This window comes from Lepidochelys kempii, chromosome 2 (assembly GCF_965140265.1).
Source record: "Lepidochelys kempii isolate rLepKem1 chromosome 2, rLepKem1.hap2, whole genome shotgun sequence".
Classification (NCBI taxonomy): Eukaryota; Metazoa; Chordata; order Testudines; family Cheloniidae; genus Lepidochelys; species Lepidochelys kempii.
The window spans coordinates 207621654-207648119 of record NC_133257.1 but is presented as its reverse complement, the minus strand read 5'-3'; the positions used below and the strand labels follow the sequence as shown (position 1 = coordinate 207648119).

Here is a 26466-nt window from a genome sequence, read left to right as displayed (position 1 = left end):
TCATCTTCTGAAAGATGACCTCTATATTATGCTGTAAAATTGTTCATTGCCTATCACATGCCACTCAGTGGTTGCTTTTCAGTGGTGAGGGAAGGAGCCTCATGTTACAGTCTGTAAAGCACTTCAGGACACTCTGGGAGCAAAGAACCAATACACGGATTAGTTAAAAGCAGAAAAAAGAAGAGATTAACTGTGAGTAGCATTTGAAACTATCTGGCTCTTCATCTACAAGTAGCTCGCTTTCAGACTCTGCCTTGTTGTACTTGGTTCTCTCCACTCTTAGCCACCAGAGACAGATGCTGCCTTCTTGATTATTAAATCTTCCTTTATTGTGAAACTTTCTCTTCCCAAAAGGCTGGGATCAGTGCTAACTTTTTAATAAAGGAAGATGATATCTCACATTTCAGAGTGAACCAGTGTTTTCCATCTGGTTTATAGTGTCTCTCTCAGTTGCTGAGGTTCTTCCTGTGCCTGCTGTTGGACCAGAGCCCTGGCATTTTCTGTGGACTCCCTTACAGCTGTTTGACTAGGAAGATGACCTCTGACTGCAGAAACAGTGTCTAATCCACTAGATCCTGCTCAAATAATCTCTCTAAATAAAGTCGTTTTATAGTTTTAGTTAATCATTATGGGGCAGATAGTTCTGCATGTCAGGGCAAAAGAGTAGAAGAGGCGTAAAGTGCCTCTTCCCCCCTGCACAAAACCACTGGTTCCTGTGAGCAGGGGGAAGCAGCCCTCCTGCACCACACAGATGGGAAGAGAGCGGTCAGGGTCCTGACTCCACCCCTTTCCCCTGCTGCTATCACCATCACTACGCCTGGCAGCAGCCTGCTGCTGTTTACTCACAACCACAGAATTAGAGGGACTCCCACCTCACAAGCTTGATCCAGGGGAAGTGCAGCAAAGTGCTGCCCCTGGGTCTGGCCTGGATCACAAACTGATGAGCTAGCCCACAATCTGAAGTATTCAGAGTAGCAGCCGTGTTAGTCGGTATCTGCAAAAAGAACAGGAGGACTTGTGGCACCTTAGAGACTAACACATTTTTTGAGCATAAGCTTTCATGAGCTAAAGCCCACTTCATCAGATGCATCCAGTGGAAAATACAGTAGGAAGATATCTGAAGTATGTTAGTGTGAGCAGCAAGGGATTCAGCCCAAGGAGGATGAGGATGGAGAAAATAGCTCTAAAATGGGTGCTGAAGATGTGGCAGAGCTTTCTTAGCTCCAAACCAACTTGCTGATGTATTTTGCTAAATGGGGAGGCACCTAAACACGTGCACATGTGGTTGCCTGAATGAATCAGGTCTTTGAGGAACATGGAGTTTACAAACCATGCCAAATGAATGTCTTAAAGATGTGTTCCAATTGACATTTCTATCCTGATAGCCCATAATACATATCATACATAATACAGTGTTACATACAAACATCTTTCTAGAAGACTTTCCTATATCATCATGCTCTGTCACAACTTTACATACTCTGAATGGTTCCTTAAACTTGACATAAGAAACTATTCCAACCTAAAAATGGGAAGAGGGTAAAATCTAACAACACTTTATTTTATAACCATTCTGTATATTCTAATCCATGCCTAATGGACTGTTACTCCTTTTCCCTTTTATAGCTGAAGTTCTTGCAGTGTTCCTACAACCAGCTGGAGGAAAAATGTCTGAGTGGCTTTTCCAGTTGTCTGTGTAGGTTAGTGGTGTTCAACGATCAGGCACTTGGATATCTTTTCTTGTGTATGAACTCCGATATAGCTCAGCTGCAGTACCTGGTTAACTTGGTAGAGATCAGGCTCCCGTCCCTCATTGGTTTCTTCTTCAGTCCCTTTGCTTGTGGAACAAAATTGAGTTTCTATCTCGTGGCTATGTAGGATCCTGTGTGTGTCTGATTATTTAGTCAAAGGAAAAGAAGAGCTCATAGAAACAACAGCACCTCCCAAAGACAAAAGCCTGTCTGGCAGCAAATTCAGCCCAGGACATTTTGAAAATGATATGGCTTTTTTTTTTTTTTTGGACTTGGTGTTCTCAGGGCCTGATCCAAAAGCCACTGAATTCAATAGGAGTCTTTCCACTGACTTCAATGGGCTTTGGATCAGGTCATAAGGGAGTTAAACTTTATACCCCGCCTAATGGAAATACAACCTAGATGGAGCTACTATAATATGGATAAAAAGAAGAGGAGGACTTGTGGCACCTTAGAGACTAACAAATTTATTAGAGCATAAGCTTTCGTGAGCTACAGCTCACTTCACGAAAGCTGATGCTCTAATAAATTTGTTAGTCTTTAAGTGCCACAAGTCCTCCTTTTCTTTTTGCGGATACAGACTAACACGGCTGCTACTCTGAAACCTATAATATGGGTGTTATGTATAGGTTGCAGAACAAAACTGAACACGGATTATGTATTTGGCTTTGAACACAGAGGGTGGGATTTTCTTTCATTAAATGTTCAAGTTTGGCCTACCTCTGGTTCCCTTAAAGTCAACAGAAGTTTTATAATTGCCTTTAAGGCCAATACTGAGCACTTTTATAAATCTCATCCTTAAACTTTGATTGAAGTAGCTGACATCTCAGGAGCATACACTGCTGTATATGTACTTAGTGGTAAAGGAAGTAAATCCCACCCACATGCAGGTAAAATTTGTGAGCCTGAAGCAAGTAATGCACAGTGAAATAATTTTGTACATGAAGTCACACTAGAGGTGGTACAGTTATGTCTGGGTGCTACAGCTATAGAAGACATTTATATTACCCTTATTTCTCTGAATAAATTCAGATGACAGCCCCATTTCATTTCTTCATTCAGTTTGGAGGCCAGATGGCATTAGAATCATTTACTTCACCTTGTTGTGCTTAATTACTACAATCAACACACTATTTTCCAAATTAATCATAACAAAGTAATTTCATTAGTAACACAGCAGGCTGTTGAATTATTAGCATCATAACAGTTTGCAAACAATTAAACTTTATTTGAACCTTAAAAATTTGCAGAGTGGAACATTACTGTAAGATCTAATGGCAATATAGTACAAATTCAGCACAGAGCAAATCATCAAATAAAAATGCTTTATAAAATATGACTTACAATCACCTTTGGAAAAAAATTAGCTGTCTTACTGTTCACAGAACAGCAAATGAAATCCAAGTCAACAACAAAAACACAGCAATTAAGCATATTTTCTAACACCCAATTTTGTTTAAGTTATATTAATGGGAACTTTCTCATCCAAAAAAGGTTATGGTATTTGCAAAGATTTAAAGTAAACATTTTTTCTGTTTTACATTGTTGGTTTATTCCAAGAAATTTCAGGTCAGGGTTTTGGGTCAGAGTTATGGGTCTCTGTTTCAAAATATCCTAGTTTTTGAATATTTATGTAGCTTGTTTGCTAACCTCTCACATTGTACGAAGTGAGAAAAAACAAAGGATCTAGGAACTATGGACAAAAGATGCTTTATTTCTATTTGTGCCACCAGCATCAGGAAAAGCAGCTCAAAGAGCCTTTTATTCATCATTTGGCTAAGGACTCCCTCTCCTGGATTAACAGGAAAAGAGAAAGAAGCCCTCCAAATGGTTTAAGTTGCAAATTATGTGCCTGTGCATAAAACACACATTGGTGGGGGGAAGGGCTTCCAACCAGTTCAACATGCTATGAAAATCTGCTGCCATCTACTGACAAACCATTGCAAAATCTTCTCTTTTTCTATTACGATACCAAAATATAACAGTGGTGCCCACTAGTGCTGCTGTAGTTCAGGGTTTGTCAGCACAAGACCACTAATTTCAGGGGGTTTAACTCAGCTGTAAAAATCTGCTGTGGGTTTAATCTTGGCATATAAAACTATCTCTTTTTTTAAAAAAAAATCAAATTTAGTATAACGCAGATGATTTTCCTTTTGTTAATTCAATTTTACAGGTGACTGGTGTGTACACTGTGTATTTGACAAAAGAGAGTTGTTACAAAAAGAAAAGCAGTTGTGGTGAATTTCTGAATTGTATAATAGGAGGACTTTTCAGCATGTGGATTTATTGTGCAGTCATGTTAATGAGATAAAAGCTCTTGCAATATTGACAGTTCACATTGTATATACAATCCAGAAGTACACTTGAGAAAATAAAGATCTAAATTTACAATCTATCATTTTAATGCTTCACAGATTATCTGGTTTGGATGACCATTTCGTAACAATATAGGTTTATAAAATAACCATAAAATCTTGCCCTATTTTACTCCTCCTAGTAGTCTTGTGTAACAAAAGGTAAACTAAAGTAACGTTAGTGGTCTAAAGCACACACAGACAAAAACTACCTTTTAACTCATCCTGTTTTCAGGGTGAGCCTGATGCATAAACAGCACAAACAGCTTACTGAGGACCTGCATAGGCTCAGCAACTCGCAGACTGGCTTTACCTGCCTTTTTGGCAGCTTGAGGTCTCACAAATCACAAGGCTAACCTTGGTTGTTTCCAACTCTGCTGGAGACTCTAGATAGTTGGTGATCTTCCATACTAGAATACCCAGCACTTAAGTAGTACAGGGGATTTTAAGTATTGATTCCGAATTGTCCTGCTTTGTGTGTGTAAATGAAATGTTTGCTTGGTGTGTGTGTTTAATGACTTCAGATTCTGGATTTGATACTGTCAAGACTGCCAATAACCTGCATTCACATAAGCTGTTTTATATACTTCAGCGGCACTACTTATGCAAGCAAGGATCATTTACGTAAGTAAGGTTTGCAGAATTGACCCAATGACATCATCCAACTTCAACAATATCACAACAGGTATATAGACTCTTTCACTGACAAAGAATCATCCACAGATGTTTTTTTTTTTAATACATGTATTGTCAACCCAGAATATAATCATTTTCAATTCTATATCTGTTTTAGTCTCATGACCACATTTCTCACGATGCAAGTCTGACAATAAAGATAATATGGTGTAAATCAATATAGTTCTACTGACTTTAATGGAGCTGATTTACATGAATTGAGGATCTGGTCTTATATATTATTTTGTGACTATAAATCTTATTCTATATAAAAAATACTAAAATTATATGAAGAAATAAACCATGCAGAAATGTAAAATGTTTCTTTAGAAGCATGTTAGTTTTAAAACTTGCATTATTGCACAGGAATTTACCTGTTTTTTATATGGAATTATACATTGTAATCCTATTAAAGTGAATTTATCAAAAGGCTAATGCTATTAAAATCCACATGAGGAGAATGATAATTTGATACTGTCAAGGTGTTGCTAAATATTTAAAATTTACATAGAAAAAAATCTGATACCATTTAAACAGAACATATCTATAACTACAAAGTGCACTTAATGTTTCAGCAAAACAGCAACAGGTACAGCTTTGCTGCTTGTGCATCAAATGTTAACTAACATCTTCTACTGAGTGTCACAGTACTTTAGGTATACAACAAAGGATTGAACAGAGCACTTTTCCCAAAAAGATTAATGATAAAGTAGTACAGAAATGGAGAAAAATTAAAAAATGTTTTATGTTTAATATATTTGGTGTGGTGGTCTGATTACACCTATCAAACAACAAGTTCACACAGTTGAATCTTCGCATTTTGGAAATCAGGTCTGAAAGGTGCAGCTGTACGTCACTCTTGATTGTAATTGCAGAATTCTCCTGATTAGGAAGAATGACATTTACAGTACACGGTTAGCCAAAAAGCCAACAAACCCCAAATATCTATCCTTTCCATATATTTCTAACTGTACACACACACACACACACTATTAAGCAGCCAACCTAACTAAAAAGCTTGCAAACTTGATTCTATGAAAGGACAAAGAAAAGGAAGCTAGTTATGGAATACATCTTATTCCGAGCACAATAGTTATTTTTCATTTCATATACAAACCCAGCAGAGCTTCTTTAATTGAACTTTAATATAAAGATTGTGGCAAAATATATTTGTCAACAGAACTCCTGAAAAGGTTCCAGGAAAGAAATACTTATGAAACAGAGAACAAGGGAACATATAAACCATCACAGAAGATTGGATTAAAATGTACTTACCCAGGGCTCTCAAATATCATACATCTCCATTATGTAGGCTCTAGGCACCAAGCCAATGGTTCCCTTCATTTCTCCTACCCACCAGCCAAATCTATCGTAGTCCTAATTGAAAACAATATGCAATATTAACCTTTAGTCTGATATATATGCAATAGAGTTTGTATGAAACTCCTTATGGATGTTTCCTCTTATATACAGTTATAAGAGCTTGAAATGAAAATTCAAAACATTAGATCCTTTTGTTTGAGGCATTCAAAATGCATGGTTAGGCAAAGTAATACATTAAATTTTAAAAGGACCAGCATATTTATTAGTGTTCTGAAAAAATTACCAATGTTTCTCTGCAACAGGTAAAAACCACACTTGATCTCCTCTTTCTCCAATGCTCTTCACCCCAAAACCTATATAAAATCCTATTGTTTGTCACAAATATCCAACAGTGGAATACTGAAGTATGGAAATTGACAGGAATTCTTTCAGTACCACAAGACTGAACTTAAAGGAACTTGCAATCAAATTATTTCAAATAATGTTTTGCTCAAATATGAAAGGAAGGCCATCATACATCTGATGCATATTCTCTTTTTATGGACAAAGTATACCATTGCTTTAGCCTTGCAGAAAATCCTACCACAGTTCTCATATGTCTGATGGATGACTAATGTATTTTTGTTTGAAATTTGTTAAGGCTTATTGAGATAAATATGAAACAAAATGAATTATAATAGTTTAAAGAGAGAATATTTTCCAAAAAGCAATACCGAGTTAGAGTATTGTGAGATCCAAATTTGATTTTTTTCCTATGAGGTAAATATTTTAAGATCAATTTTAACACGAGTTCAATAAATTGTAACTGCTGAAATTGCGCACGCACACACACAGAATTACACATGAGGCATTATTAAGACAGAGACCCTGTTCAAAATGGATTGATTAGTAAGATAATTACGGTGGAACAAACATGGAAAATATAAAATACACAGAGATATATAATAAGCAACATTTGCTTCCTGCTATAGTGCTCTTTTGAAAAGAAAGGCTGTAGGATTTCTGAACTGATGGTTCTGTTGAGATACCATGAGCTACAATTTTGCCTGTAGCTAAAATGTTTTATGACATAGCAGCCAAGTGGAGGCCAGAAGTTTAAGGGTTAGCAGATTTTTATTAGAACTCAATTATATCAACTTGCGGCTAACATACACGGCCTATTCTGGAGTTCTCTAAAGGTCCTGTAAAGTGCTTGGGGCTCTCAACTCTAATTGTGGCTAACGGAATAGGGCCCCAAACATGACCAATCACCCCACTCCTCCTACCCCTTAATTATCCCCTTTATTTATTTGGGTTGTGTGTGCAGGTAGAACCTATTCCCAGATTAAACAGATTCCCTTCTCCTCTCCTCCAAGATAAATAGAATACTGGTCATTTGAAAGTCCTATCCTCTGATACACAGAGTATTAAAATGAATAAGAGGTTAAAATAATCCAAGACAGACATGACATTTGTTTAAACTGGAGAACACATGACTGGGAGAAATTAGAGAAGGAATTCCATCTCCTTTTCCATTCTGCGGTAAGGGATTGTGGGGAGCTACCTGGTCTATAAAAGCCTAGGGCAATCTGAATGAGGCTGCCAGTCAGAGAATTATCCCCTGCGGCATTTTACGGAGAATTGGAGGAATTGTTATGAAGCACACATTACAGTCAAAACCCTTAAAGGTTAAGCAAGTGTTCTCACATCAATGGCACAAATGTTCCAGCTCAGCTTGTTTGTTTAATACATTTTATATTTTTCTGCATATATATGTGTGTGTGTGTGTGTATATATATATATACACACACACACATATATATATATATCACACTATGCTGCTTAAGTATACAAACTATCTCTAGACTGAAAAGTGGTAATTGCTCAAGATGCCAGCACTCACCTATGCTAAAGGATTTTCACCCATAAATCTTTCTAATGAAAAAGCAACAACATACTTTAAGCCGTTCCGTGTAACTCATGAAGTGAGCCCAAGAAAGATTGATTAAGCAAGTTTTACTAGACATCACCAAAAACAAACAATACATGAGATCAGGGAAGAGGCTTAGTTAAGTGGTCATTAAACCACTTATAACAAATGGCACAGAAAAAGGTTGTGGCTAAATTATTGCTTGAAAATGTTTCACTTAAAGACACTGTGTGAACTTTGATACCACATGAACTTTTAAAAAGCTATTCAGATGGCTCAATTTAAATTACAAACATGTTGCTTTTTGAAAACTTTCCATTTCTTGCTATTTAGTAATATGCCATTTAATGCTCTTGTGTGAAGCTAAGTGATAAGATGAAATGGATGGTGATGTAACAGTCTAGTAAGCTAATTTATGGATTCATTGCAGCCATTAGACCATATAGACAAGACTGCAACACAGAAGCTTTTACTTTATCATTACTATTCTTTGCATGAGCCTCTAGAGCAACATGAATCCCAATTAAACCATCTGCAGTCCATAGAAGTTGGAATAAAAATATAATAAAGTTTCCTGGTTACCAAGAATATAATAATTTCAGCTCAGGTTTCAGATCATCACTACGTAGAAGTCTGTCTTTTAAACTGGTTAATGAATGTACGTCTCTCTCTAAATACTGCCAAAGCTCACTTTCCTGCACACCCATGTACAAAATCTAATTTGAGATATTGTTTCTCCTATTGTTATCAATGATAAATTACTTACAGTGACAAAATAATGCAATTGATTCAGTGTTGTCTTGAGATCCCATATGTCTGTTATTGCTGTATAAGACTAAAATCCACATTTGTGGGAAACAGAGAATAGTTTAAAAATGCAGAGGAAACTGAATCCGGTTAGAATAGATAATATGTACTCTTAAAAGTTAAGAACCATGGTATCCCGCAAGTAGGACCTCAGGTCTGAGAAAGCTTACCATCTGGTATCCCTCACTGCATTCAGCTTCTACCATCAACGCTAACAGAGGCAAGTGACTATACTTCAGAAGGACTGATAAAATAATGAAGAGTCCTTTAATCTACAGGAAACCATTCTAGTCAATTTATAAGAAATATTGTGTCCCTTTGTAGGACGTGTAATTATTTTCTATTAATCATGTGCTATAAAGCTATATTATGTAGTTATTCTGTTATCACTAGCAAGAGGCCTGCAGTCAGCTCCTGACAATGTTAGGTAATTACTAACACAAAGCTTCTTTCTCCTTACGTAGAAATCCAGATCCAGAGTTGCTGTGATGCTTACTGTATGAAAATAACACTCCGAAGAAATTCAATAACTGCAAAATGAATTGCTTCACAAGGCACATAGTATGCGTGGGGCGGGGCAGGTGGGGGGAGAGAAGGGGAAAAATCCTTTCCAAATACAACAAGAAGGTAACCGTAAGGAACAGTTAAACGTTTTCTAAACTGCTCTTATATTTTCATTGTTCATTCTGATATACAGTGGGTGATGGTTTTTGTTTTTTACAGATGTTGATTAAGCAACAAAGTGATTGCATCCTGTTGAAAGAAAGAAGGAAAGAAAGCTGCTAATTTAAAATTAAAACTATTTTTGCCTACACATTCATTCTCTATGTAGTGTATAAAGGTAACAACAAAACAAAGATCCTGATCCTACAAACGCCTATGCTCTTAATTGTGTATGCTGTGTACAGATGCCCCTGCCTACTGCTCCCTACCCCCAACATCAATGTGTAAAGACAAGCATGTGCTTAAGACTTTAAGGGATCTAGGTCTACAAGGTTATTGCAGTTTGGTAGAGCACATTCAATGGAAACACGCTAGCCACTTTCATGTATATTTGTATATTTTTCTCCAATTATTTTTTAGTGTATGGAACATTCTCATAAAAAGAGATGTTTGAAATGCAACATTTTTGCAGGAAGTTCTCTCACTCTGCCTCTAAGGGCCAGATCCTGTGCAGACCTGAGAGCCTCCTAAGAGATGCTTAGTACTCTCTCAACTTCTATAGACTTCAACAAGGGATGAGGGCATTTGGCACCTCATGTGACTGGACCTGTATTGTTTAATACTGAAATAAAGTGTCAATTTTTAACAATGAGGTTAATTAACAGTTGGAACAATTTACCAAGCATCATGGTGGATTCTCCATCACTAGCAATTTTTAAATCAAGATTGGATGTTTTTCTAAAAGAGATGCCCTAGGAATCATTTTGGGGAAGTTCTCTGGCTGTGTTACAAAGGAGGTCAGACTAGAAAGATCACAATAGTCCCTGCCGGCCCTGGAATCTATGAATACTTGTAGTGCGTCTTCTCTTCTGAAGTGAAGATTTCTGAAAATCATCCTTGTATTTCAATACATGGAAAACAACAATGAACGTGTGGATTACAAATGATTCTGTTTTCCATACTACTAATAAAACTAACTTCTTAACAATTACAGATTTTAAACTTTAAATTGAGACAAAGAATTTATTTTTAACCGGGCTATGGTTAAATAAGTAGCCCCCATTAACAGACTGTAGAGGAGTTGGAGGTAGGGGGGACATTTTTAAAGAATGTCTTAGCGGCTAATTTTGGCAAGATAATATTTAAAATCACCTCTAATTTGCCCAGGAGATTCAGACTATCTGGAAAATTTTAGAACTTTCTTTGGTGTAATTGCTGAATGATATGTGATTGACTGGAGAGCATTTTTGGCAGAAAGCGACAAATGCTTTAGATAACTGAATGAGACTTCTTCACATATAGCAGAGTTGTTTTAAGGCAGAAAAAATAGTTTTTTTAAGGAATATAAACCTCAGATTTATTATATGGAAGCATTATTAGCTAATGACATGACATAATGAAATATAAATCAATTTAAAAGTTACAGTACAAATAAAAGTGAACAGAATTGAATTTAAAAATCAAAATTGGTATCTGAAAACATCTTCGGAGAAATGAAAATCTGTTTTATATGCATCTCAAACCATAATGTCAAAAATATTTCCTCCTGGGACAGATAATGTTAAGTGCTTATTAATAAAGGTAAGTGTACAGAACTAGAATCACTTTTGACCTGGTCAGGATTAGATAACCCCACGCTTCTAGGTCCTTACCCTTATCTTATTTTTTAACCATTATACAGCAGGTTTCCTTTTTTGTATAAGACATACACCTAGACAAATGGAAAAAGGATAATTTACATTGTAGTATGAGCACATGGAACTAAATTTTCAACAAATACAGCTTTCATTATGATAAGGTAATGGTCTAACAAAAATAATCCATATTTTACCACCATATACATAGTGTCTTCCATGTAACTATTAAAAAGTGTATTCTCCCTATACTTGATGCAGGGTACTTGTCTGGAAATATTCCACTATTGTGCTGTATTTATATTTTCATAGACAGTGATCTGAGCTCATAAGACTAATATGTTTCTTTGTATTTTGATTAAACAAAAACACAGGTTAAAAGGTTTCAGAGTAGAAGCCGTGTTAGTTTGTATCCGCAAAAAGAAAAGGAGGACTTGTGGCACCTTAGAGACTAACAAATTTATTTGAGCATAAGCTTTCGTGAGCTACAGCTCACTTCATCACGAAAGCTTATGCTCAAATAAATTTGTTAGTCTCTAAGGTGCCACAAGTCCTCCTTTCCTTTTTACAGGTTAAAAGGTGCACCCTGAGGTGGTTATTTTTGTTTAGTTTTGTTAACATCAACACTTTGTTAACAGCATTTGCAAATGTTAAACATGGCGTACAGAAATCTGAATACTGAATCCTTGCTCTACACTCAGCAAAAGTTCCAGGGTCCTCAAAGCAAAGGGTTAACTGGTGGATGAAATTCCTATGGACAATAAATACTTACATGAGTAGCATCGGCATGCACTGAATTAACAACAGGAAATGGGTATAATTTCAGCAATTCTGGCTGAGATATGACACTTGTCTTTCTAGTTAATGTTATTTGTTGCTTTTAAAGATATAAATGTATAAATCTGGTTGGTATGAAAAGAGGTTAAAGGTCAGAAAGACGTACACAGTGTATGAGTCCAGAATACTGTTATATGGTAATGGACAACTAGAAGGATGTAGGGATCTGCTAATAAACTCAGCACAGCCTCATAATCATTTGCATCTGGCTGATGAAATTATGAAGCTTTCTAGTATGAAACATTCTCGCTAGAAAATCATGCAACTGCCACAAATATGTTAACTGTGTACACATTCTGAATCCAAGGTATACCCAACTTAAAAAATATAGTTATTCAATCACCCATGCTTTGCTTTATATTTTAAACCAATTGTTATACACAAAATAAGATTTATGGTAAAGTATTTAAAAGAACTGACACATCATAGTTTGCTTTCCCATCTATCATAGGAATTCGAAACCAAATGAGAGCCCACAACTGAATGGAAGTTGAGGACGTTCAGTACTTAGCAGACTGGGCCACAAAAGTATTGCATTTCTAATGTAATATTTGCTTTTTACATGAGCCAATTTTTAATTGAAAAAAATCTCCATGAAGCTTTGACTGTAAATGTATCACTTTTTCGTGGGGCAGGAGGGGAAGGAAGTACAAATTTCTGAAGGTTGAATAAAACAGGATAAATATGACAAAAGACACACTCACACACACTCAAGAGAACTAATACAAATTTTAACATGATGCCAGCATGAGTGTATATCTGGACAGATTCATTGTAATCAGCTAAAGGTAATCTTTTTAGCTAACTGACTACCTATCAAGATGTGTTATGAAGCATTTGTTCAAAAATTCTGTTATTTAAAAACTCTCAACATTTTAAAGAAATACTTAACAGTAAAAGTTTGCAGCAAAAAACTACATATTCTCCTTATATGCTAAGAACAGGTAGATGCATTATTACTTAGGTGCAAAGGTTAAAACTGCAAAAATGTGCCCGACTGGGAAGGTAGCTCAGTTAGATTTCAGGGCTCAATGTTAAAAAGAGGGAAATCTACTTTTGTTCAGGAATGTTACTGCTAACATGTGTGTTTGCAGGATCAAGGTTGTAGTGGGCACCATTGATTTCAACAGGAGTACTCATAAGTACATCAAGCAGGATTTGGCCTTCTGTAGTGTTTAGCTACATTAGCAAATAAATTACAAATAATCAATGTTGTGTCACTGAAACCATAATTATTTTCCTTAGGTGCACTTAAACTAGAATCACCTCAGCTGTTATGTATTGTCATCTTATTTTCATTGTCTCTTTAACATGTAAAAATGCTACAATTTTCCAAGTCAGAACAAAATTGCTTCCATTACACTATATTAATACTGAACTGAGAGGAAAAAAAGTCTTGTTCAGACTTCTATTAGGCACCATAGAAAGTATGTGAAAAGAAATTTTTCGCAGAAGATGTAAAAGTCGTATTGGTGGAAGCTACAAATACATATTTTGTCAAGTTCATGAGATTTAAATTTCTCAATAAAACAAATATTCTGAGCTTACACAAATACCCTATGTTTTTCTTAATATTGCATTCTTCCCACAACATGTAACACTTGCATTTAATTCCTTATCAGCAAAACAAGACTGCTTCATGATTAACGTCAAAACCTAGCTGACATATGATAGGAAAGTAATACGCCATAGCTAGGATCAAGCTGGAGTTGAATTTATGACACCATTTTGGATCTACACACATTACCTACTGTCAGCAACTGCATCTCTCATTTTTAACCACTAGATGGTGTAAAAAAATTAAAAAATTGCCCAAGATTCATACCACTGCCGCAAAAGCCAAGTATTACTCTACTCAATTAAGAAATATTTGTTGCAGAAAAGCCTTTACCAATTTTAGGGTGCTCTAGATTACTTTTTACCTTGGCTGATTCTTAACAAACCCTTTGTCTGGATAGTAATGCTCAGACAGACCTTGAAATTGAATAAAGTAGAAGGCTAGATGGATAATTCCCTGGCACTTCACCTCCAAAGAGCCTAAATTCAGAGCTGACAGTAGTGTCCAAAACTCATTTTTCTGAAAAAGCTATAAACAGTCCCTAAGTGAAATGAGACTGAATTCTGTAGACTCTGTTTTGGTATAAAAATCACCCCTCCCCAGAAAGCTTCTACACATCTGGAGAAATTAGCCGGCCAGTCTCAAGGACTGAATATGCATTAATCAAGGCACAACCCGGAGAGGGTTGATAGGGATTGGATGGATTAAGCTACTGTTTCTCCCCCTCTGTTCTCATTTTTAAAATGAATTCATTCAGACTATCTGTAGGAGAGGGGTAAATAATTGTTAATTGTCAGGTGGGGAGGTTAAGCTTTAATTAGCCCCTTGCAGCATTAGACAATAGTAAAAGGAAGCTGATGTGTACAACTGATTTGCTTGCTTATAGTTTTCTATGTTTGTTAAGGAGTACTGATCTTCACAACTGAATGGAAGTCTGCCCTACCAGAAAGCCTTATCCTACCTCTAGTAATGTAATTCAGTTATTAGCTTAAGTGACAATGAAATACCTCAAAAGAAGCACATGGTCACATCATCATTAGCAATACATCGTCTATATTTTCATATATGACTATCTTTCCAACCGTAAATCTTAAAGTTATTTAAACAGAACAGATTCATTATCCAAAAACACTGCCGTTAAATGAATCAAAGAAGATTTAAAGCAATAGTGATGAAAGTTTCAAACTAACAGAAAGAGTACTGCAGCTTTCATGGGGTTACTTATGATTTCCATGCGCAAGTACAGAAAGGGTTTAAATGAGCCCCAATGTCTTCAGCATCGTACTAAATGGCAATTGTGGGCGAAGGAACATAACTGACAAGTGCTGCTACAAAAAAAAATTCAGCTTATTTACTGAGGATATTTATACATGAGAATCAGAGAACATTTCTTACTCTCAGACACACTCATATGTAAACTTCAGTGAGCTTTGTGTAAGTGCATACAAGGAAAGGATTTTGTCCCATTATTGTTTTTAAAAGGTAGGCAAATTAACCTACCTTATAATAAAACACGACTGCGAGCTTAATGCATGACATTATATTGGAACAGAAAACCTGCCTTTACCTCTGTGGGTTTTTTTAAGCAAACAGGAAAAAGCGGTGAATTAAAAATCGCCTGAATCTGTCAGAACAAACATACACAAAGCCTAAATCGTCAGAACAGCTGCAGTGTATACAAAAAGATGAAAGCCTAGTTCTAAAAACAAACTGTTTCCGGTAGCAAGATGCCCAGAAAACCAGAATCAGGACACACAAGAATATAAAGGAAGAGGAAGTAAAAACCATAACACACAACATAATATAGTTTACCCTACAAGGTTAACTTTTACCTAGAGTAAGCACATTGTCTTCTATTAAATTATCTAGGGGATGTCAGCCAAGATTAAATGAACAGATAAACGTACTTTTAAGTTGATTCCTGTTACATGGTTATGTTTTAAATGTGATTATATTTCATTTGACAAAATAATTCATTACTGTGAATGTAGGATTGCTAACAAAGGGTCTAAAGGGAGTGCCAGTCCCTCCTCCGCGCCCCCCCCCACAAACAGGATTGTAGGAATATATTACTCTTTTCTTACACCAATTTACTCTCAGTAGCATACTGTACCTTGCTGAGAATGTAGATAACATCACCACGTTTAAATGACAACTCATCAGAAACATCTCCTGTGCAGTCCCACAAACCTTGGTAGAAATTAGCATAATTGGTATTTTTATCCCCTGGGAAAGAAAAAAAAGTATACATTAAACCTTCCAGCATTTGTGATCTTTTATCATCAAAGGTAGTAATTAAATCTTCACACACCAAATGATGATGGGCTAGAACACATTTCTCCATGTTCACTGTAGGAATCCCCACCACACGCCCACAAAAAAAGCAAGTGGAAAACCAGTTTAACATGTGAACCCTACATTTGGTAACAGTTGTGTCATCCAAAACATGCAGCTACAGGTTCTCAAAGCATTCAGCAGCTGCATCTTACAGCACCCAGCTCTTCTTTACTGATATATTTCTAGCAAGCCATGTTTGCATCTTAACTTGAAAAGGGTACAATGCTGGAGTATAATTAATAAAATCTGTGAGAACAGGCCAATGGTAAGCATTTTGTGCTGCACATCTTTTTCTTTTCAACAAGATTTTCCCTTTTCTGAGAGTCTTTCATATAATCTTTGGTTGTTACTGCTGAAATATTATAGCAACTTTGAAAGAGTTTGCTGAAGCAGCATTTCTAAAATATTTTGTGTCAGCTTCAGCTTAGGACATTAAGCTCTGGCTAAACATGCAACATACACTATAGTCATAAGCTCATCCTTCTAACAGCATAAGCACAATGGATGTGCTGTGTTCAAACTGCCATACAGACCATTAACTGATTGATTATTTAGCACTCTTTGCTCCCTAATACTGCAATAACAGAGTAATAAATGCTTTGCCATACGCTTACCATACAGAGTACATCTGTTGGAACACAGAACTTAAACGTGGTTAAATACACTGGATACTTCTGTTACACTACAAACGATTTCCTGTTTTTAATTCAGTGAAAATGGAGTTTGATGAGTTAACCCACAAAGAATGTAAGCAATGCCAATAAGATGACCAGTTACATTGTGTATACACTAACCAGACAGAATATGTACTAACAATTTACAACACTGCAAAACTATTTTTTACTTCTGATAACATAAATATCACTGAACTGGCTGAATCAAGGCTGTCATCTTAGTTTTGTTATATGATCCTTGCACTGCAGGCTTGCTGGTTATTCCAACATGTACCAGTCACTTTTGCATATTATTAGCACTCTAGGCTATTATTGATAGGCCACAATTTAATCATGATTGGTTATGTTTATTACAAGAAAAAACCCCCCTAAAATATCAGGTAATAAATAGGAGAAATTGCCACACTCTATTTTCTAAAAGTATTTTTCTGTTGATGTTAGTGTTCTCTATTTTGCAAACATTTTGATTTTAGTTCCAGTGTTTCCTACAGCAGCAAGAAGAGCTGCTTTCCATTTATTTACTTCAGTCTGTGGGCTAGCACTTTCAGATGTCATTACTGACATAAGCAGGAATTTGGACAACTCTGACATAAATTAAAACTACTATGGATTGCCATTTGTTATTTATCCTTTACATAAAACAGTGCTTATTGGTTAACTTCTATTACATAGCACTAGAGGGCACTCAGGCTAGCAGCACACAAATTCTGCTATGATTGCACCAAAATATAGATACCATTTTAAAAAATCTTAGTAATAAAGTGGTTTATTCTTTAAATGTAGATGTTTAGACAGTATGGCATCTGGAGGAGATTGAATCAGTTTGAAAGTTTTTGCAAGGTCTAAGTTTTGGCCCTACCAAGCTTGTCTGTCAGTTTATTATTCACTGAATCTAAAACTCAGTGAATAGTGTAAGATGGTAAGATGGACAGTAGTACTTGTGGCACCTTAGAGACTAACCAATTTATTTGAGCATGAGCTTTCGTGAGCTCATGCTCAAATAAATTGGTTAGTCTCTAAGGTGCCACAAGTACTCCTTTTCTTTTTGCGAATACAGACTAACACGGCTGTTACTCTGAAAGATGAACAGTGTATCTCTGCTACCATATTTTAATACTGTAATTCTTTCAGTACTTGATTGAACATAATGCCCAGTACAATTTTTATTAAAGCAAACTGAAGCTCTGGCTGAGGAGGTTTGTTGCAACTTGGTTGCAGTCTTCGACCAACTGTCTTTTTTTAATATACCAAATAAAACTCTTAGTTCTTCAGAGTTACACAAATGTGAATTACGAGTTCTCACACATGACACTTATCCCTCTGGGGTTTCTTCTTCCCATTGAGGAGCCTGGTGGAATTCCTATTAACATTAATGGGAGTTACATGGGGCACATCGACAGGAGAAGAGATCCCACAGCGAGTGAGATACATCTCTCCCTCGATGAGCATCACGAGTATTTCATTAAGCCTTGGAGTGTAAATGCAACTGAACTAATGACTTGGCAACACTGGAAAAGATGCATTTTAAAATAAGCTAATTGCTACTCAATGATGTTACCCAAAGACCAACCATGGTTCTGTGCTCTCATATGTGAAATCTACATAAGAAGAGAGCTGTTTATCCCAGGGTAATTGGTAGGCCAGGCGGATGAAAAATTATAAATAAAAAAAAAAGGCAGTGTACGTTTGTTAAATTACTTTATTCTCCCAGGCTTAGTAGTGTGTAAATTCCAGATGGGAAATCTGGACGTGAAAAATTAACAACTGGAATCTCCTTGCTCCACTATGACCACAAGTGTGTCTGATTAAGTATGTGCATAGTCACACTTGTATAATGTTAAGTATGGACATATCCTTAGAAGCAATATGTTTCAAGCAAAGCAGGCTTCATTAAAAGATGGAGCTAGTATTGTTTACAGTGCCTACACCACACAGAAAGATACAGAGAGGGATGTTGTAATAAACTCACATTGCATTCTAAAATATATATAAAACCTTTTATTGCTCAGCCCCTAGTTTACAGACTTATGCTAAGTTCTGAGCTCTGACCTGATTTCAGAAATGAGAGAGGACCATCTTGCGTCTTTAGCCTTTATTTGGAGAAGTGGATAAAGGAAAGCCAGGTGACCCTGGTGAACAAAAATGTGGCAGAGAGATAGTAAGGAAACGATGCTGACTTTCTTTTCCCACTTTTTAAACACTTTAAAGACAGGAAAACAGATCAGTGACTTGCCATCAGAAGCCTATGTATCAATGGGGTTGGTGGTGCATATGTTCCTGATATCAGTAACATTACATTCCTGGATTACTGATATGCTCTCACATTTTCTCACATCTCAATTATGAAACCAGTGTTGTCACCATTGTACTGTACCTTAAAGATGAGATATCTAATTCCTTTAAAATGCTATATATCCTGTCTATAAATATTGCTAAAATAAAGAGAATGTCTATCTTATGCAGAAGGCCTGATCCTGTAGCCTTTACTCATGTGAACAAGGGATGCAGGATCAGGTGTACATTTTGAATCTATCAGCTGCCTTTGATATTATTGATCATAAGGAGTGGCTGAGCTGCATTTGGCAAGGGTGGATCAGATTGTGGTGGGGAAATACAAAGTTAGGCAGCTCACATTCCAGGACAATTGTTTGATAAGCAACTGCCCAACAGTTTTTTTGTCTTATGTGCTGATGAGACACAGACATTTTTGTCTTATGTGCTGATGAGAACCAACTCTTCATAAGATCCAAATAGCGCAGCCTCCCTACTTCCCTGATTTCAGACAGAGACAAGGCCTAAACGAAGGCGGTAGTGCTAGAGGGTAGGGGAAATGGCTTGAAGATGTATTTGCTCTTGCTAATGAAATATACTTTGTCAAGGGTGTCCACAATCCGGGGTTCTTTTGGGTCTCTATTTCCCCAGGTAGCAGCACTAAGCAAGAATGTTGTGGTTTTGGTCCTTTCCCCCACCACCACTTGCCAGATTTGCAATATATTCTCTCAGGTCTGCATCTGACCACTGTTATCCATGTCCTGCTCATGTCTAGATTGGATTACAGTAACGCTGTCTACTTGGAGCTTTCCTTGAAGACCACACAGGGGATTCATTGCAGCTCACTTTCTTGTGGTATTAGATATGTTGAGAGCATCGTACTAAGATGTCTAACATATTGTCCTGCTACATAGATTTCCTTTTTTCTTCCAAGTTCAAATTAATGCTTAGTTTTAACAGCCAAAGCCATAAATGGCTGTGGGTCCTGGCATTTTAGAGACTTCACCCTGCCCATAATGTTCTCATTAAGTAGCTGTGATCATCTGTGGTCAGCAGTGTTACCTATCCTCAGTGTCAGGACATATCTGATGGCTGGACCTTGCTGGTCCAGGACCTAAGTTTGCTAGCCTTCAGGATACATTGCAAGTTTGAGTAGTTTGTATTGGACATAGATTCTGGGATCTTTTAGATATGGTAGTTGTTGTGATTAACCTGGGGATTATCTGCATGCTGTAAGATACTGGCAATTTATTACTCATTTTTGTGTTAATGCTCATAATACCAAAAATATGAAAGGTGTCAGAAAAAAAACTAGGAAAAAATTATTGTTGTAAATGCATTCTGCAACGACAAATCAGCTCTTCTGGCTCAACATAGATTTTACTGATTATAGATGGGTTCAAACCTCTGATCTGCCTTCAAATAAACTAGAAAAGAGCTATTTGTGCCTTATGTCTGTGATGGAAGAAATAAAAGGTGGGTTGGCTTGGGCAAAAGTTTGGCAAATATATTACACACACACGATGCAAACACACACACATAACTTTAAACTTTGTTAAACGGGATTTAGGGTTGTAAATAACTAGATAGTTAAGGAAAAAACTTTATGAGCACGATATAATAGTCTCAAAGAGAAAGGTTAGAAAGTCTGGAAATTCAGAATAAGATTACACCTTTTAAAAACATTAACATTAGAAAGTATACAAATGCACACATCAGGTCATTAAAATAAATTTAACACTGCCCTTATCTCCACTGACCTCCCACTCTACATAAGATAGACATTTTTCATTCTGTTGTAAAGGGGGTTTTGAGTAAATCTTTAAGAAGTTAGCAGAGCCTGCAGTTGTGTATCTTAAATTTACTAATCCCACTTTATCTGGCTAGTTTCCCTGTGGGAAGAAGGAACACCAGCATTTTTTCTCATTTATAGTACCTTGGCTTTGTACATAAATGACTGATATATAGGTGTGATCCTCAGGCAGCCTGCAACTCTGGTGTATAAGTTACTTTATTCTGGCTCTTAAGAGGTTCACAGCACCAGATATAACTACTAGTACGTATGTTTAGGCTACATCTCATAGCATGACAGCACCATCAACTTTTGGGGAGTTGTCCCATTTTGGGAATGTGGTTTCTTTTGGTGAAGAGGTGCAAAAATTCTGCCCTTTTTGGGACCACTGTTTATGGTATTTAGAAATAGCATGTGTACTGTAGTCAGCTCTAATGATGTAAAGACAGGTGAAGTTCAGAATAAATAGCACAGTAGTGTACAATTAGTCTTAACAAAAGTAAGATATGGTTATCCAGTTAGTTTCCTTCTCACTTTTCAGACTCTCTGCTGTGATGGTGTGTGGTGTCTGAGGACACAAACCATCTCTTGGTTTTCAGTTATTCTGATGTTCCTGCAGAATGTACAAGAATGCACATGGCTTCCTTCTTCCTGGGCCCTTTCTCTCACTCGTGCTATCATAGAATCATAGAATATCAGGGTTGGAATAGACCTCAGGAGGACCTCATAGAAATAGACCTCATCTAGTCCAACCCCCTTGCTCAAAGCAGGATCAATCCCCAATTTTTGCCCCAGATCCCTAAATGGCCCCCTCAAGGATTGAACTCACAACCCTGGGTTTAGCAGGCCAATGCTCAAACCACTGAGCTATCCACGTCAGGGAAAGAGAATGATAAGATAAAGAAGCATGGTAAAATAATTTTACCGGATTTATTTGGGGAGCAGGGGTTAACAACAAGATGGGTCCAGTTTCCTTTCTATATTCCCCCGCCCCCGCATTTCTCCCACCACAGCTCTGTCCTTTCAGCCCCCTCTCTTCAATCCAGCATCTGGTTGAATTCTCGCTCTGCCACTTCTTTTGGTCCCTACTACTCCACAATCACAGCTATCTACATCAAGGCAACACACAGTTTATTAAGTTTATGAAACCAATAATGGATGTGAAAACTGGTTTGGTAATTAAATCACTCTACCAATAATGCAAGACTAGTTAAAGGCACCAGTCTTCATCAAAACCAGCAGATTATACAAATTTAGAGTTTGTAGACAAACTGCTTGGGCATTAAGATGAGACAAAAAAAGCTAGGAAAGCTTTCAAGATAAGAGATTTTCAGTTTTTTGCCCTCATATCTCCAAAATGCTTTATCTGAGTTGCTTCAAATTTACTAGAAAAATTTTAGCCTGACAGAAGATCCCTTAGGTTCAATTATAGATTAAATGGTTTAGTTCTGGAAAAGTTAAGATGTATGCGTACCAAAGCTGAGTTCATAATGGAAGTCTAGCATCTCTCCATAATATATACCTACTCATTCGAACAGATAATTAGAGGAAAAATTAGTTAAGTGCAGAAGATGAGTTACTGATGGTAAGGAAAGTATCGTTTTTCTTGTAATGCTTGAGACTGATTGAGATTTAGGTACCATATTCTGTGTGTATTATTTGTTGGAAAAACATCAGACATTTTTGAATAAGTTAGAAGTTCATGTGATGTGATGCCTTGAAAGAGAGAAATACCCTTGTCAACTCACTGCCCTACATGGCAAACTTCTTGTATCATATATTTAATTGTTTAGGGAAGAACAGAGGTTAGTGCTATGCTCAAGTGTTAAAATTATTACTTGAAATGAATTTCATGTCTGGGGAGAATTATTATGGTGCTTTATTTCAAGGATATTGTACAAACCCTAGTTAAACTTATAGAGCTATTCTCATAAAAATGGGGATTGCTGTGTTCATAAACTAAGGTGCTAATATTTTGGTTATACTAGAGGATGTTATCAAAATAAAGTTTCTTTGAGCTGAAATATTTATGAGAACAACAAACGTCTGTTGCTCACTTCATAATTGGATTGACCCTATCCAGTATTATAATTATTGGCATGTCTAAATGACTGTTAACACTAAGGTTTCATTGAGTCGTGTTGTTTTATGAGTGATTGTTAGTAGATCACAATGCCAACAACATCTGATGACCCAGTCCTCATTTCCTTTCCAAGAAAAGGAAACCAAAACATTTTACTGCAACCTGTTCCTGCTTTCCTGTATGGGTCAGGAAATCAGGCCCCTGTTTCCTTTCCACATGTTGCAATAGGAAGAGTACTGCAAAGCTACTTCCTGAACACACACTCCTTATCCACCCTTTCCCTGACAGCAGTGGAAGAGTGATGTGCAGTATATTTGATGGAGGAAGGTGACCCCAGACTGCATTACACTGCAGGACACAGTTACGACATGGCAAATCTGGTGCTGGCCGACATTTAGCTGTGAAGAGGTGTAAAGGCCTGATAAGAAGCAAGTCTTCCTTACTTTCTGGTCAAAAAAGTGATGGTTTATCAAAAGGACCATGCCCTTGAGGCAGGGATATATCTTGTTTTTACCTTAGCTGGAAATGTCTTGCAGTCGAGAAAAGTTGTCCCTCCATGTGACTTTACGTAGTATATGCAGTTATTTTTCCAGTCCCAGTGACAATTAGCACAAGGGCAGTTTGCCAAGTGGAGGCAGAGACAATATCCTTCTTAGCCTTCCTGGGCATTTGTGTCCTTTTCCAATTTTTTTGCTGCTGTCACTGGACTCTGGCATTTCTTATCCAATTCATTTGCTTTCTGTGATAATCATATGCAATGAAGATATGCATGGCCAACATTTAAACAGGCTGCAGATCAATTAGTGGTCTTAAGTTTATCTGATTTTTATCAAAGAAGACAGAGCTCTGGGTCGATTGTCAGAGCCTGTGTCAAGTTGACCTTTTCAGAGATGTCTACATTGGCAGTCCCCTGGGCAACTTGTTGTCCCCTGTTAGTCTCTGAATGGCAGAAGTCTGTTCTGCTCAAGCACAAAGTATACACAGATGTCTATATTATATTCTTATAGGTTTGACAGCAACTGCATGTTGTATCTATAAACTGTCCTTTAGCAGTGACACTTCCTCAATGATGATAAGCTAATTTATGCAACTAAATCTCCTTTGTGCAGAAATGAAAGCTAATTGAGTCATTACAAAGTAATTCAGGAAGGAATACCTTGTATAAATTGGCTTACTTTATAAATCCTTCTCAAGTGGTTTTCATGCATCCTAAATGGTGCTAAGCAGTTTTACTGCCATAAAATACCCAGATGAAACAGATTACTTTTTGAAGCTGGGAAAACATTATTTACAACAGCAAAAGGCAAAGATTGGAAAAGAAAAGTAGAGAAATATTTGCAGAAGAAAGAAAAACATTTTAATTACCTGAAACATTGCTAGTGCTCCCTTGGCTCAGTTTCTTTGGCTCTTCAGTCTTTGGAGGAGCACTCTCTTCTTCCTCTGCAAATAGACAATTACAAATGAAATGCTGAAGGAACCCACTAACTGACAGTAATTACAGCCCACGTCAGTTCATCAATCACACTATCTATATTTCTAAAATGTAAATGCTGGGAGCCAAACTCTTCTGTTTTCATATTGCCACACAAGTTTGAGGGCTTGGTTGTTTTTTTGTTTTTAACCACTCTGATAGCTCTCTTTTTAAAAACTCAGTTAGGAACTGCTGAATTCATCTTTGACTCTGAAAAGTGACTCTGAAAGTGGCATTTTGGGGTTCCCCCTTTGTAGTCTCTCAATGGCTTCTAGAACGATCAGAACCTGGGTCCCATCCTCCCTGGCTACATCAATCATTCCAGGCTAGGGAAAATTCAGGCTTTCCTATTCATTCTTACATCAGAGGGGTGTGACTGTCGCTGCCCCATACCTCTGCAAAAAGTTGGGGGTTCCACAGGAGACATGGGGCTTCTTTGCCTCTGCTGTGCCATGCAACCACATTGGCTCCTGCCTGCTCAATGGGAGCATGGCTGCCCTGTTTTCAGTGGCTCCACCTACTGTGGCAGACTATGGGAACCACTAAAAGGGAGGGGGGGAAGGTTATATATAACCTGGGCATGGGTGGGGGAACAGTCCATGTTAATTCAATCTCAGACTGTACCAACTAATTGTGCTTTCCTCCATGGCTTGGGAGGGAGGAGAAGAGAGCTTGATGGAGCCCTGCTAGCCCTTCAACCCTGTTATTTTGCCAACACAGAGGTGGAACCCTCCCCGTCCCAGATACAAGCTCTGCTTCATATAAGGACAATAAACTCCTTAGTTTACAATTCTGTTGATGATTCATAAAAAGGAATGGACTTTAACTATCTCTATCATAGCTGTGTTCTTTTTGTAGGAGTAAAATGAATTAAAAATCAAAACCTTATCATAGTCACTATAGCAGCACAGCTGACAACAAAGATCCCCTCGCTAGGTATTATATTGACACAGCCACTTTTCAGAATAGAACTGCACTTCAGGCATGTCTAATTCCTTTGCTGCTATTTAACACATTGTGTACTAATATAATATGTATGTTTGCTTTTAAGTACCAGGGACCCATTACAGCTACTAATCTGATATTTTGTTAATAAACAATGGGTATAAAAGTCATAGCTTTTAAAATGTTCTTCACAAGCAGATTATGTAAGAATTTCATAACATTCTATGATGGAGAGGAGGGTGAGTTTCAGTTTGAACATGTGATCATGTCTGGTTTGGATGAATAACTGTGTAAACGTATAGGTTCATTCATACACATCACATTACACATTCAGGCTTAAATTCTGCAAATACTTAATACACACATTTAACTTTAAGCACAAGAGTAGACCTGTTGATTTCTGTGGGACCACTCACACGCTTAAAGTTAAGCACATGCATAGCTACTTGCATGACTGGCGTTATAGGTTGCCAAACACAATATAATGGGAGACATGGTTATGTGATTTACTGTTCTAGGAGCTTTGTATCATTGCTCTGCTAGTTAATCAGTAGTTTTTCTTGTCTCATAACTACTGACTAGCTAGAAGTTTGGTTGAGAAAGACTCCAGTGACTTGGACCCAAAACAAGAAAACAATGTAAAGCGGTAAATCTGATGCTACAGCACATAAAAAGAGAGAGAGAGAGAGACACTATCTGCTATACTTAAACTTGTTCAACACTGAGTACATCATTACATCATGTGGGGCATGCTAAAAATGTAATAAAAGTATCTTTATATACTCTCAAGGGCACCAGGAGGCACTCATCCCATGGGTTACAACCATTTTAATGCCACTTACAAGCAATATTATCCCTTTGTCTGTCATCTTTTCTACCCATAATGCATAATCTCTTCCTATAAACACTCAATTCCAGGTAAGAGAAGCATATTATATACTGGTAGAAATAAGTTTTGATATTGAATATTGCAGAATTATTTTTATTAAGAATGTTCATACCATGCTGCTACTCTATCAGTTCTGTGACAATAAGAACTCCATTTTACTAAATATTTTTCTCTTCCCTCTCTCTGATTTAAAAAAGAAAAGGTAAAGCAGTGCAGGTTTGAGAAATTTTTCCACAGTAAGACTGAGTACCTATAAAAATAAACAGTATATTGTGGGTTCACAAACAAAGTTCAGAAATAAGTACAATTCTCCCTTTAAAAAAAGTGAAATCACATCGTTTAAAAATGATGGTCATTTCCTAGACTTGTATTTGAAGTGTAAGAAGAGAGAGAGAAAAAAAAAAGCTTGAACCCAAGTTCCTTCAGAACCCCAGTGGTTCTCCATGTCAATTAAATATTGCGGTAGATCTAAAAGACTTGGGTCATGGGGCTT

The 26466-nt window shown here is 37.0% G+C and overlaps 1 protein-coding gene across 2 annotated transcripts in view; it reads right to left on the bottom strand.

Annotated features, from left to right (window-relative positions):
* Positions 1-2958: 2958 nt before the first annotated feature.
* SKAP2 (src kinase associated phosphoprotein 2) overlaps positions 2959-26466 on the bottom strand; it is a 149887-nt gene continuing 126379 nt past the window's right edge. The window contains exons 10-13 of one of the 2 annotated variants that reach the window (XM_073333650.1): positions 24034-24108; positions 15625-15737; positions 6056-6157; positions 2959-5662 (exon numbers count right to left, since the gene is read on the bottom strand). In XM_073333650.1, the coding sequence (XP_073189751.1) occupies positions 6065-6157; positions 15625-15737; positions 24034-24108 (281 nt within the window). In that variant the 3' untranslated portion in view covers positions 2959-5662; positions 6056-6064. Of the gene's footprint in view, positions 5663-6055; positions 6158-15624; positions 15738-18571; positions 18652-24033; positions 24109-26466 lie in introns of those variants that run through there. The other variant, XM_073333651.1, reaches the window with a different exon arrangement.